We start from the raw sequence: 13,363 nt of genomic DNA, 5'->3' as shown, positions 1-13,363 counted from the left end.
AGAAGAATAACTGGTTTCAGTGTGTGATTATTTCCCCTTGGGGTAAATGGGAAAAATCATGTACATTAATGTACTGAGTAAATCAGAGGCCTAAGACAAAGCAGTATTGTTTTGCATGAAGAATGGTCATGTGCTTTTATTTGACCTTTTCAATGGTAAAGCAGGATGAGCGACTGCAAGTCGATCAGCACCTTCCACAGGACTTCTCAACTTGTCTCTTATGGGTGAGATGTACTCTCCACGGCAGTGTTTACATAATGAGATAACAGTGTGAAAAAAGACAAACACCATCCCAGCCACACAAGCGCATAACCAGCACACACTGCCTGACTCTCACTTTCTATTCTTTTGCTGATTTCTTCTTTCTCACAGCATTTCCTTGGGAGTTGAGAATAGGTATTTCACTGCTCTGTCCCTCATTTCTTCAGGCTGTCTCTCATCCCCCCTTCCCTTTTTTCTGTACTAATACTCATCCCACCTCTCTTTGCTTTTCTATGGTGTTTTGTACAAGGCAGAACATCAACTCAGTCAGCCTGTTGCATGCAAAAAGATTTCATTACCACTTTTTTATACTGAGATTTTGAGGAATAGTCACTATAATGTTTAAATACTGTACGATTCCAACAATAAATTTGGTGCCTTTTTTTTTTCCAATCATAATATTATGTTCTCAGTGTATCAAATGCACATCTTTTTGTATGTGAAGTATTTTTTTGATAATTGAAGTGTTGATTTTTATGTTAACATCTCTGTTGTTAGGTCGACAAACACTAGCTTGGGTTTAGCTCTGACTGCTACTTTATTGCTTAAATTTTGTCTGCTGGTTCATTTTCTTGGCTTCTTGTCCAACAAACCACCTCAGGACCTTCTACCGCTTTGAGGCCGCTTGGGATAGCTCCATGCACAACTCTCTGCTACTCAACCGAGTCACTCCATATGGAGAGAAGATCTACATGACCCTCTCAGCCTATCTGGAGGTACAGTACACCGCCTGCATTTACAAAAGGCAGAAATAGCTCTTACTGTACCAGAGTACTTTTGTAAATTGCTCTAGAGGAGCAATTTCAGCAAATTCTCCACTATTATCAATTGCAGATGGAGAACTGCACCCAGCCCGCAGTCATAACCAAAGATATCTGCATGGTCTTTTACTCTCGAGACACAAAGCTCTCAGCCTCCCGCTCTATTCGCAACCTTTTTGGTACTGGAAGCTTTAGAGCGGCAGATGGGTGAGTTTGAAACTCTGAAAAACATCATGAAATGTCCTGTGTCCAGTCCACCCTGCTGATTTTTTTTTTTTTTTTTAGAAACCGTGTAACTGGAGTTTATGAGGTCAGCTTATGTCACCTGGCAGATGCAGGAAGCCCAGGTGAGAGTCAAGACATAGTTACCACTCTGAATTAAGCTCCATTCTGCAACATTTCTAATCCTGCACCTGTCCCACCCCAGGCATGCAGAGGAGACGCAGGCGGGTGCTGGACACCTCGGTGGCTTACGTCCGTGGGGAGGAGAACTTGGCTGGGTGGAGGCCTCGCAGTGACAGCCTCATTCTGGACCACCAGTGGGAGCTGGAGAAACTCAGCCTCCTTCAAGATGTGAGGAGCAAATGTTTCTTTCTTTTATAGCAATTCATAGCGGTTAAGTTAAGTAGGATCTGAAGACACATACCAGTGGCCCTCATTTATTGAACATGGAAGTTCCAAAACATTTGCCTCTAAATCATCTATTTAATGATAATTCTCAAAACATCTAAATGAATGGAGATTTGGTCTTTGGTCCACAGTGGTAAATTAGATTCAGCCCCTAATTTACATATAATTTACTGTACATATGAAATATGCTCCGTTACACAGACATGGTGTGTTCACAGGAGGGCTTTGCGGTGAAAGCTGTGTACCTCTGGTTATGCCATGGTTACCAGAATTCTCCATAAATGTGTCCAAACATACTGTTATGAAAGCCTTTGCTTTCACTTACTAGGATTACCTACTAAAAATGCAGTCTGACCCCAACTGCAGAAAACTATGAGACATCCAGGCACTGATTTTCTGTAAACAATTATGTAAAGTAGCCAATTTTGAAAGTACCCCAGGTTCCACTAAAAACAAGGACATCAAATTGGATATCATCAGCATAGCAATGATAAGAGACACTCCTCAAACTGGATAAGGATCTGACGAATATGATGGATAAGGGAGCATGCATTCAAGAGCTTTAGGCCACCAAATATCCCAACACACATCCTCAGACTATCTCATTTAATGTTATTATTTATGGTATCGAAATCGGTGCAGAGAGCCATCTCTGTGCTGTGTCTGATGGAAACCGGACTGGAATTTGTCAAATAAACAGTTTTCCTCTTCTATCCCCAAAAGTTGCTTACAGATACCTTTCTCTAAGCTTAAGTGAGGGACATTGTCTGTTGACGATGACTGTGATGTTTTTCCCCCAATCTCTCAGGTGGAGAAGACCAAACATTACCTCTTGCTGAGAGAGAAACTGGAGTCTACCCTACTCATAGGCCAAGAGTCCCTGCAGTCCTGTGTCACCGAGGAGCTGAGTGAGTCTCCTCAGCCCCCTGAGGTCGACCAGGAAGTCAGATCCAGCTCTGAAATCACCACTGAGAGGCAGAGGGAGCTCGCTGCCAAGGTCAGGCATCATTATTTTGTAAATATGTAATTTCAGGTTTGACTTGTGCAGTCTTGACTGTATTTTGTTCTGTTCTATGATCTCTGTCATGAGAAGAGGAAGTGCACATGAACGTATATACATTAATGGCAAACAGAAATATAGTCAGAATGCTTGATTTTCATGATCACAGATGCGATTTTGTTGTGTCAAACTTCATAAACAGACATTTTAAGCTCTCTGTCCTTTTGACAGTGTTTGCGGCTGCTCACTCACTCCTTCAACAGAGAATACGGCCATGTGTGTGTCAGCGCCAGTGAAAGCAAGGTAGTGCTTTCCAATATATATGACGAAAATATGACTAGAGTCTGTTGATTGGTTCCACATACTTTAGCTGGTCCAGCATGCATCTGTGTGTTTGTGTGTGTTACAGATCTCAGAGATGTCTGTCACAACACTAAGAGACTCCACTTCAATTTCTGCTCTCAACACAATCACACCCTCCTCAACATGCCCTTCGCTGGTTGAGGGTTGCTATGGCAACACGGAACTCAGGTCAGTCCTAAGCCAAATGTTGTGTGTTACAAACCGTGTGTTCCTCTCTTTTCAATGAAATGTTTGGTAGTTGGATAACATGAAGCACTGAGGATGGTGTTGTCAGAAAGTCATTGTAAAGTAAGTAGGAGTCCCATAGGGTGTAGGGAGCTGGTTTGTTACAAGGGCTCAAAAGCCTCTTCTTTTTCTACTACAGACCACCTATGCCTCGCTCTCGCGCCGTCAGCCCCGGTCCTGACACACAGCAGGACGCGGAGGCCAAGAAGTCCATCAGTGGAGCCTCTGAAGCAAAGCCTCGCACCCGCAAATTTGTCCCTGATATCCAGGAGATTAGAGTCAGGTGAGTCTGCTACAGTAGCGCCAAAAAATGTCATCACTTTGCGTTGTGAAGACAACTTCTTGGTTTCACATGTGGTAACATCTGACCTCTGTTTTTCAGCCCCATTGTGTCAAAGAAAGGTTACATACATTTCTTGGAGCCACACACCAATGGATGGGTGAAGCGGTATGTTGTGGTGCGGCGGCCATACGTCTACATCTACAACACAGAAAGAGACACGGTGGAGCGGGCTATTCTCAATCTGTCCTCTGCTCAGGTGGAGTACAGTGAGGACCAGCAGGCAATGCTAAAGGTAGGTGGTCTACCAAACTCCCTGAAATTCCCTCTTTCTGCTCTCTTCTGCCACAATAATCTCTTACTTTTTTGTATTTCTCAACAGACCCCAAACACATTCGCTGTGTGTACAGAACATCGCGGAATATTGCTTCAAGCCACTAATGATAAAGAGATGCATGACTGGCTATATGCGTTTAATCCTCTCCTTGCTGGAACCATCAGGTAAAAAAATTCCAAATCATCTCCCTGACAAAACTACTTTCATAAGTCAAAGTAAAAAACTTATAAGCAGAAATGTTGTATATTTGATATGCATCTTCACATCTGCCTCTCAGGTCAAAGCTGTCAAGAAGACGAGCTGGACAGATGAGGATGTGAAACAACACTCTGAACAAATTTCATGAGAGAAGGATGAACGCAAAGACTTATATGTACATAGATCCTTGTCTTTATCCCTCCCCCTGTGCTGAGCCCCGTCCCCACCACCATCACCAACAACAATCTTTCCCCGTTCTCAGTTTATCACTAGTGTCCTCGGCACCTAAAGCGCCCATTTTGTGTCAGGCCTTTGCTGCGGTGTGAGTCTCGTAGTCTGAAGAACCTCTTCAAAAAGCTGTCACTGTACTGTACTGGAGTGTATTCATAGCTGGACGAATGAAGAAAAAGGACGAAGTAGCAACAGTTTCTTATCTCAGATTACATACGTATGGTTCTGTACTGTAGTTGTTGTCAGTGACACATCGAGCCTTATGCATTTATTCCTTAAAAAAATGCAGTGACATTTATCTTACCTAAAGCTGCCATGTCAGTGAGGATCACATTGCTACATTTGCATCAGTAAATAGGCAAACATGCAGATTCTTCTCTGCTCTACTCTACAGCTATATATATACAGTGTCTAAACTGGTTTGCATACAACATACAGCAAGAAAATATGTGCTAAAAGAAAAAAATGACAGTTGAGTGTAACTCTTCAGAATATTTCTCTCTTCTTTCTGGTCCATGAAACCTGACATTGAGTAATCTGCATCCTATCCCTAAAACTACTTAGAAACCTTAGCACACACAGCCTGGCAAGGGCATGGCATATCGTCATAAACTTCATGTTCTTGTGACATTTTGATAAATCCATGTCGTTTTAGCTACTTGTAGGAGCACTGTGGGTATCTACATTCACCCGTTCAGTAATCAGATATCATCCCATTAATCCTCCCAATTTAATCTCATTCTCTACCTGAATTTTATTTGTTTTAAATTGTGATATATTTAGATATTTAACTGCTTTATTTATTTCTGCATGTATTTATTTACAAAGACATTTATATTTCTAAAGTAGTAGCACCGTGCAATTTCTGCACACTGCACTTTTTAATATAAGTTCCTTAAATGTTTGAATGATACAACCTTGTCCCCATGCGATTAATGCGAGTTAAACAATTTCATAACGTTATGATTGGCCAGTTTCTTTACCTGATTGACTGAATAATAATATCCCCTTTAAGGTAAGGATAGTCACAGCTGAACAACTAACATACATCTGACACAATCAGTATATTAGGTAGAGAATATTAAGGTGGTCTGTCCATTCGCAACTGCACAAAGCTACCTTGTCAAAGTGATCAAAAGTATAAAATGTTCCTCACAGTACAGAATAAGAAACTGTTTGTCTGAATGAAATGTATATTGATTAAATGTAGTGCCTCTCTTTTCAGTCATACTGTATAGGCATATTTTACAGTATGCCTCTTCACCAGTTGCTTTGAAACTACATCCTTCATGCTGCTGTAATACTGTTCCGGAAATGTCTGCAGATAACGTCATCACTTGTCTGCTTTTCATCATCATCATCATCAACCCACCACTTACATATTCAGACAAAACGTTGCATTTATGGTAATATTAGATTTCTAATATGGCAATCAGATGTCATACGGAACTTTCCATAACACAGAGTATATTTCATTTTTATACATACAGAAATCTTGTGTGAATTATACATATGACGATATTTATTAAACAGTCCTGCTTTGAATGGAAAAATCCAATGCTGCTGACAGTGTCAAAGTGCAGCTGTAAGACTGCACTCCTGTTTCTTTTTTTCAACTCGTTCAGCTGATCGTTGATGATAAATGCCGCTGTGCATTTTCGGAAGCGTTTCAGTTCGATCGATGAGCATGCCTCAGGTCAGCCAGCCTAGACAGCATGTTCCATGACAGTGGTGACATGTCATTTACGTATGAGGACAGCCTCTCAAAGCATGTAACCTTTACAAAAGAATATTCTTTTTACTGTATCTAATGGCACAGTAAATTTTAGTATGGGATCAAACTGTAACAGCAGTTCAGTATGTTTGCATTTTTGCTTCTAATGTAATCCATACAATATCTTACTCTAGTGAGATTGGAAAGTATTCTGTGTGTTGTGGACATATTTTGAAGTTATCCAATCAAAACATTTTACAACCCTACCTGTGTACAACTGTCAGTAGTTATAAATTAATCAAACAGTCAAACGTCTGTTCCTATCTTTTGTTGGTTGCGTAACAAGTTGATCATCCTTGTAGTGATCAACGTCTATCACACACACTTTCTCGGCAGAGACTGCAGTGGTATTTTATCCAGCTATATCATCATCATTGAGGGAATACCTACCGCACTGTACATTACACTGTCTCAAGCTCTCATTTCTGTCTCGTTTCCTTTAAACCCCAATCTTAAATGTGAGCTCCAGTCTGATCTCAATGTTGAGATTATTCCTCGTGTTTTTATTGGGCCTTTTTAATGTGCATCACATTTGAGCCAACCAAAGTTTTGTTGGTGCGGTCACACACACAAAAAAAAAAATCACACTGAATGTATGTCAATATTTGAAAATACTTATTATGCTGGAGTGATTGTGTTGACTTGTGTTCTGGATTCACAGTCTGGTTCCTTATTGATTGTAGGTCGGTTATTATCAGGGAACCATATGGGGCATACCTGTAATAATCTGTCCACTGATGTGTGGGGGGATGTAATCGGATCATATGGCCCTGTTAGGCGTTGCATCTTGTACAGAGTAATGCTGTAGGTTACCTTACTGTCACACTTTGACTCTTATTTCAGTATCTACCTTCACCACAATGCTCTGACAGCCTTCACAAAATCTACCTTTTCTAATCCCTCCCTTTTGAAGGATTATCATTCGCATTTTTGTGCTTCCACATCTAATCTTTTTTTTTTCTTCGCACTATCAAATTATTTTGCATTGTACATAAACATGGTTGCTGTGAACATTGTATTATAAAGTTGCACCCATCTACAAAATCTGTAAATGGGCAGTAGTTCAGTCAGTGTCTTTTAGTGTCGGAGTTTAGCGTCAAATGTTTGTGTACACTAAACACATTGTCATATATTAAATAAACATGGAAATTATGCAACACAAAGTAATGGACTGCTCTTTTTTTATAGACTATATTGCATTCGTTTTTGTATCTGGTGACCAGTACTATTTCATATCTATAACTAAATACATAAATTGGGGTTCGGACCCAATGTTTTATGTGTTCTTCGTTTGGTGCACAACAGCCCTTTGACTTTAGTAGGCTGGCAGATAAGAACTGACTGAAAAGTCACGTATTTTGTCGGAAGTGTTGGAGAACAAACAAAAAGCTACAGTGTATTGCATCCGGTACCTGGTTGTTACCATGGCAGCGGAATCCACAGTTGCCATGACCACATGCCAGCGTTACGGGAGTAACACATTTCTGTTTATTGTCATTTAAATCTTCGGTCCTCGTCTACTCGAATCTAATTTACGCGATTTTTTTTTTTTTACGCCTCAGTTAACGCCCTAACCCTGAATGGAACATCAGCAAAAATAAACTCCGAATGATTATAATTCATATAATAAATCATATATAAAACACAACAACAGAAACAACAACAAACAACAACTCTGAATTGTGCGTTTATTTTCATGACGTCTTAAACAGCCGCCTTCCCTTTAAGACGTCCGGCAGCCCGCTGGAGTAGCATCCCCTTAAATTCATACACACCGGCTAGCTAGCTGATGATTGACACAGGCAGTAGTAAAAGTACTCAAGATACCTTCGCATCGCCTCACAAGGTCAGACCCAGGGCCGAGGAATTCAGCCTGCCATGACATGCGAGGGGAAACGACCTTGACTTATCGTCAGACCTCGAAAGCAGATTAACATCCGTTGATTATCACGTCGCTAGCGAGTTGGAGCTAGCAGTATTAGCTAGCTTAGCTAAAGGAAACAGATGCTACCTAGAATCACCTAATGCTACCTAAATCAGTTTGGCTTGGCTTAGCACCGCAGAGTGTTTTTGGCTAAATATCAGTTCGGTTTGTCAGGCATGCCCAGGGCTGAGACAGGTTGTTTGAAGGTTCCAGTTCTCTTAAGTTTTCCCCGTGTTCTTTATTAAAACGGAAGCATAGTCGGCACCAGAAGTAAATACGTGCCCCCCCCCCTGCTGTGGAAAGCACGGATGTAACGTTAGCTGACAGTGTGGACTTGGAGAAGAGACGATGGACGGATTTGACCATGTTCATGCTAAATGTCGGTTTCAAGTGTGTGGCAGACCTCTGTAGTCCCTGCGACCTCTGAGATACCCAGCTGCCATTTCATTACACACTATCTGGTAACAACCATAGTCAGAATTGGAGCACGCAGTAGCTGACACAGCGAGATTTTCCCCTCGGTCACGCTTGCCGCTTGGTCTGCATCCATTCGCTGCCCTTGCGTATAATTGTCCAACCCGCATTCAAAACCCACTGTGATTAAAACTCACGAAGTGCTGACCAACTATGTGAAACCCATACTAATAACAAAAGCTGGCAGATGTAGAAGAGACGTGCTGTTGCGACATCTTTCAGTGTTTTGCAACAAGCTCGGAAGATACCGTTTTTATTGGAAAAAAAAAAATCTGCATGACAGGAATAAATTTACAGACATTCTACTAAGTTTCCCATTTCTTCCTAGGAGTATGGCTAAGCACGCTGAGGACCTCAGCTTGGCAAAGGATCGCCCCTTCGCTGACCATGCCCCGCATCATTGTTCAGAAAAGAATCCAGACAGGTAGGGTTGGATTTGGGTCGGTCACGCCGTGTCGGTCGGTCATTCGCTCCGACTCCAATGGAGTCTTCAATTCAGTGAAAGCAGAATTAGACTGACTGGATGATTTTTGAAGCTCTTGATGTTCTGTTCGTGTGTTGTAGCATATAGAGTAGGCTTGACTCTTGACATGAAATGAGATGAGAGAGCTTGTCTCTAATGCACTCAATGCAACATAGGATCTATATGGACTACAATGCTACCACTCCACTGGAACCAGAAGTGATCCAGGCCATTACTGAAGCCCTGCACGAAGCCTGGGGAAACCCGAGTAGCAACTACATAGCAGGTGATGAATACTTCAGCATCAAAATCCCATTAAACTTGACATTTTAATTAAAGAAGGAAATGCAAAGCCGATGGGCAAATTCTGCTTTTCTCTAATTTGCCTTCCCTGCATGCTTGGTGAAAATTATTTTTGTTGGGTTTTTTTTCACAGCTTCTTTACCCAGCCTGTGATGTATCTGAGATTGCATTTGCATAAAGCATTTTGTTATCTGTAGGTGCCAAGGCCAAGGCAATCGTGAATCAGTCCAGAAAGAATGTGGCGAGAATGGTTGGGGGGAAGGCAGAGGACATCATTTTCACCTCAGGTGGAACAGAGGTAATTCTTGTTAGGGTTCGGAGTGATAATAGACTTGTTTTTGAAAAACAAGAATAGTATCATTCATGCACCCGTGGCTCATCACAATCGTCTTTCAGGCCAATAACCTGGTGCTCCACACTGCCGTAGAGCACTTCCGGAGAAACGGCAGGGCTGCAGAGCTAGCTGAAGGGCGCCAGAATGGATGCACTGGCCTTCCTCACATTATCACCTCCAACGTGGAACATGACTCGGTCAAACTAGCAGCTGAGCACCTACAGAGGGATGGCAAGGCAGGTCGGTGGAGAAGAAGTTTAGTTCATTAAAAAAAAAAAAAATCATTACTTTATTTTAACACCTAAAAAGCAGCCACTTTCCATTTGCTCCCTTTCTTGACTTGTGCGGGTAACTGGGCTTTTGTCACAGATGTTACATTTGTGCCTGTGTCTGAGACGACAGCCCGTGTACAGGTGGAGGATATCATGGCTGCGGTGCGTCCCAACACTTGTCTCATTTCCATCATGCTGGCCAACAACGAGACAGGAGTCATCATGGTGAGGGGAGATAGAGGCTGGCAGCCTCTTCTATGTTCACCTATAAATATTTATATAGTACAGAAAATTGAGAACATTTGTTTTTATTATCTTAATAGATGTTAGAATAGAACAATCCGTCCATTTTCAAAGGAGGAATTGGTGCTGAAACCAACAGATCAGCTGATATGCCCTTACCCTTATTGTATTTCAAATATGATTTTTTTAAATGCAATTTCAAGGCAAAAACAAAACACCTTCCTCTTGTCAGCCAATCCGGGAGATCTGCCAGAGAATAAAATCTCTCAACAAGCAGCACGAGCGGCTCAGGATCCTGCTTCACACTGATGCTGCCCAGGCTCTAGGGAAAATCCCAGTAGATGCCTGTGAACTGGACGTGGATTACCTCACCATAGTGGGACACAAGGTCGGGAATCTGCTGTATAAATTATCTTGACTGGGCATCAGAAAGAAAACAGGAAAACATTTTATTGACGGGGTTTGTTACATTTCTAGTTCTATGCCCCTCGGATCGGTGCTTTGTATGTGAACGGCCCTGGAACAAGAACACCATTGTATCCGATGCTGTTTGGAGGAGGACAGGAGAGAAACTTCAGACCAGGGTAACATACTACATTGTCTTACTTCAGGAATTATGAATAAAGTACCAAATATCCACAAAGCAATGGCCACGATCAGAGAGCTGCACATCGAAATATAACATATAAAATATAAAATATAAAGGTCTAATTTCTTTCCTCCTGAATATTACAGCACTGAAAACACACCGATGATTGCTGGTCTGGGAAAGGTAATTTTCCTGTACTATATGTGTGTTACTGGAATTTTTACGAGGAATACTTGTTAAGGTTTTAGAATATTTCTCTAGAAGCGTGGAATGTTTGAGTGGAAAACGAATGTCTTTTTAAGGTTAATGGAGGACAGACAGCTGCTTGTTACTCTCTAAAATGACTTCCTGTCTCCACATAGAATTTTGGTACCACTGGCTAATAAGGCACCCTTTATAAAGGGTTTATAGGTTTTAACTCATGTCTTTATTAATAGCTAATAAATAATTCACGAAGACTTTATAGATCAGTTATATGCAATTAATAATAACAAATATTGGGTTGCCAGATTATAAAAAATCCTCTGTACTGGTGTTTGTCCTTTCTGTTTCGTAATAACGCAGTTATAGATGTTGGCAATCTATTAATAAATGCTTAATGAATCAATTTTGGTCAAGATCCTCAGCAGCTCTTTTTCTGGTCATCCAAGCAGTCATATCAGTCCAAGGGACTTTTCACAATCTCTTCCTTTTAAGACAGAATATTGCAGATAAAATTGTATAAGAGCCTAACCAGTTGCCTATGGTGATGTGAAGATATATTACAGCTGAATGTCTTGCAATATACTGTGTACCATAGAATCTTTACTGTAATTGGGGGGGGGGGTATCATGGCAGTTATATATCATGACTTTTCCTGTGATTTCCCACCTCAGTATGTTCTACATATTCCTAGTTCTGCTAACTCATTCCTTCCTTTTGTCACTTACTCACTGCACTAATGACAAACAGGAGGAAATGCTAAACTTCAAGTGATGCCATGTTTTTCAGTTACTATATTTGGTTTTGGTTTTTTAATGGATAAGCGCCACACTTATTTATGTGGCGCATGTTACAAAGTGCTAACTTGATTGTTCTTAAAGTGTTTCTGTCAAGTAGTTCATTCAGACTCTAACCCTGTCACCTTTCCCTGCCTTTATAGCTACTGATTTCTTCTGTGTCTGTTAGGCTGCAGAGCTGGTGACCTCTAATCTGTCAGATTATGGGAGTCATATGCGAAGCACCATACTTTACTTGGAAGAGCGACTGCGGGTAAATTTGACTGCAGAGAATTCGATGAAAAATGTCTGTCAGTGTGATTGTGATAGCTAAACAGTAACATTATCACTTTACAGTGATGTGATTAAGGTTATTAGAAATAGTATGATTGTGGTTCATTGGACCTTTTAAAAGTTATAACCTTGAGGACCGTTTGAGGGCCTAAAAAGGAGATATTCTCTACAACAGGCTTATTTTTACAAATACAATACTTTATCCCAGAAACCATATGGCCTCCAAACTTGTCTCTTTTTTTTTTTTTTTTTTTGGATGAAATCCCTACACAGCCCTTGCCAAATAGATTTATTTCGTATTTTTCTGAGACTTTTTGTCAATGGCAGACTGATGTAGGACAACATATAGAAGACAATATATGAGCATCAGTGAAGGGAACACACCGACTCTTCTTAGCTGTGACATTGATTAAGAGACACAGTTTAAGATTGAAGATATTACACTTGCTGCATTACACACTGCTATTGAGGGGCAAGTTGGGCTTAAACTCTTCTCAGTGTATTTAATGTAATGCAGAAATAGGTAAAAATGCTAACCTTTATTAAGATTACTTAGTAGTTGATCATGTTGTCCTTTTCAGGCCGTCTTTAAAGACAGGATCCACTTCAACAGCCATTACCCCGGCTCTGATATCCTCCCCAACACATGTAATGTGTCTATCCTGGGCCCAACATTACAAGGTGATGTCATGACTTTTCCGTCTCTGTCCCGTGTCTGTTTTGGCCTGCCAGTCCAAACAGTGTCCTCTAACCCTACACCAATGTTTGTCAGAGACAGTTCATGACCTGCACGGGGCTTTTTGTAAACTACAAAGGCTTTGAATGATTAATCTCTCTCTCTCTCCTGCTTTAGGCTGGAGGGTATTGTCCAACTGCAGGAGGCTGCTGGCCAGTGTCGGTGCTGCCTGCCATTCAGACAGTGGAAACAGGTAAAAGAGTCCCTCTCTCACTTGGTCTGCCTTTGTCAAGACACCATATTTATCATAATTACATAACTCCCCTGCTCTGCAATCTGACTGTCCATCAGGCCCTCCCATATCCTTCTGAGCTGCGGCGTCCCCTCAGAGGTGGCAGCCAATGCGTTGAGGTTGAGCGTGGGCAGGGGGACGACCAAAGAAGATGTGGATGCTGTCGTGGAGGATCTGAGGGAAACGGTGCGGCTGTTGGAACTAATTAACTGATGGGTGCGATGTGCACGAACTAAAGTTATCCTGAATGTCGAATAAGGATGTACAGAATTAAAAATTCGTCGGTGTTTATTGTAACATTAAATGATCATGTAAAATGGATGAAATATTTAATATAAACAATAAAAGGGAAGAACTTGAAGTGACCTGAGGGGTGATGTTATAGAGAGATGCATGTACTCAGCTTCTATCTCCTCAGGAGTAGCTAATCAGCTAATTGGACTTGTGGCAACATGTATGAGT

General features: G+C 41.3%; 2 protein-coding genes across 7 annotated transcripts in view; both read left to right on the top strand.

Annotated features, from left to right (window-relative positions):
- The window catches only part of kif1aa (kinesin family member 1Aa), a 41,092-nt gene extending 34,460 nt beyond the window's left edge, over window positions 1-6,632 (top strand). For 3 of the 5 annotated variants that reach the window (XM_040128678.1, XM_040128679.1, XM_040128676.1), the window contains 11 exons: window positions 863-977; window positions 1,096-1,229; window positions 1,308-1,369; window positions 1,450-1,595; window positions 2,461-2,649; window positions 2,884-2,955; window positions 3,062-3,183; window positions 3,380-3,523; window positions 3,623-3,815; window positions 3,903-4,021; window positions 4,135-6,632. In XM_040128678.1, the coding sequence (XP_039984612.1) occupies window positions 863-977; window positions 1,096-1,229; window positions 1,308-1,369; window positions 1,450-1,595; window positions 2,461-2,649; window positions 2,884-2,955; window positions 3,062-3,183; window positions 3,380-3,523; window positions 3,623-3,815; window positions 3,903-4,021; window positions 4,135-4,177 (1,339 nt within the window). In that variant the 3' untranslated portion in view covers window positions 4,178-6,632. Of the gene's footprint in view, window positions 1-372; window positions 397-862; window positions 978-1,095; window positions 1,230-1,307; window positions 1,370-1,449; window positions 1,596-2,460; window positions 2,650-2,883; window positions 2,956-3,061; window positions 3,184-3,379; window positions 3,524-3,622; window positions 3,816-3,902; window positions 4,022-4,134 lie in introns of all 5 variants that reach the window. The other 2 variants (XM_040128680.1, XM_040128677.1) reach the window with 1 other exon arrangement.
- Window positions 6,633-7,857: 1,225 nt separating this feature from the next.
- On the top strand, window positions 7,858-13,313 carry scly (selenocysteine lyase). Of its 2 annotated transcripts, none has more exons than XM_040128713.1 (13): window positions 7,858-7,906; window positions 8,787-8,882; window positions 9,098-9,207; window positions 9,422-9,522; window positions 9,621-9,798; window positions 9,928-10,055; window positions 10,306-10,461; window positions 10,551-10,657; window positions 10,809-10,845; window positions 11,830-11,913; window positions 12,515-12,614; window positions 12,787-12,862; window positions 12,961-13,313. In XM_040128713.1, the coding sequence occupies exons 2-13, from the start codon at window positions 8,791-8,793 to the stop codon at window positions 13,112-13,114; spliced, it is 1,323 nt and encodes a 440-aa protein (XP_039984647.1). In that variant the 5' UTR covers window positions 7,858-7,906; window positions 8,787-8,790; the 3' UTR covers window positions 13,115-13,313. The 2 variants fall into 2 exon arrangements, with proteins under 2 accessions (XP_039984647.1, XP_039984646.1); XM_040128712.1 differs by lacking the exon at window positions 7,858-7,906 and adding an exon at window positions 7,919-8,445 and having other exon boundaries at window positions 12,961-13,310.
- Window positions 13,314-13,363: the final 50 nt, after the last annotated feature.

This window comes from Xiphias gladius, chromosome 6, assembly GCF_016859285.1.
Source record: "Xiphias gladius isolate SHS-SW01 ecotype Sanya breed wild chromosome 6, ASM1685928v1, whole genome shotgun sequence".
In the NCBI taxonomy this organism is placed as follows: domain Eukaryota; kingdom Metazoa; phylum Chordata; class Actinopteri; order Istiophoriformes; family Xiphiidae; genus Xiphias; species Xiphias gladius.
This window is presented reverse-complemented; position numbering and strand designations above follow the sequence as displayed.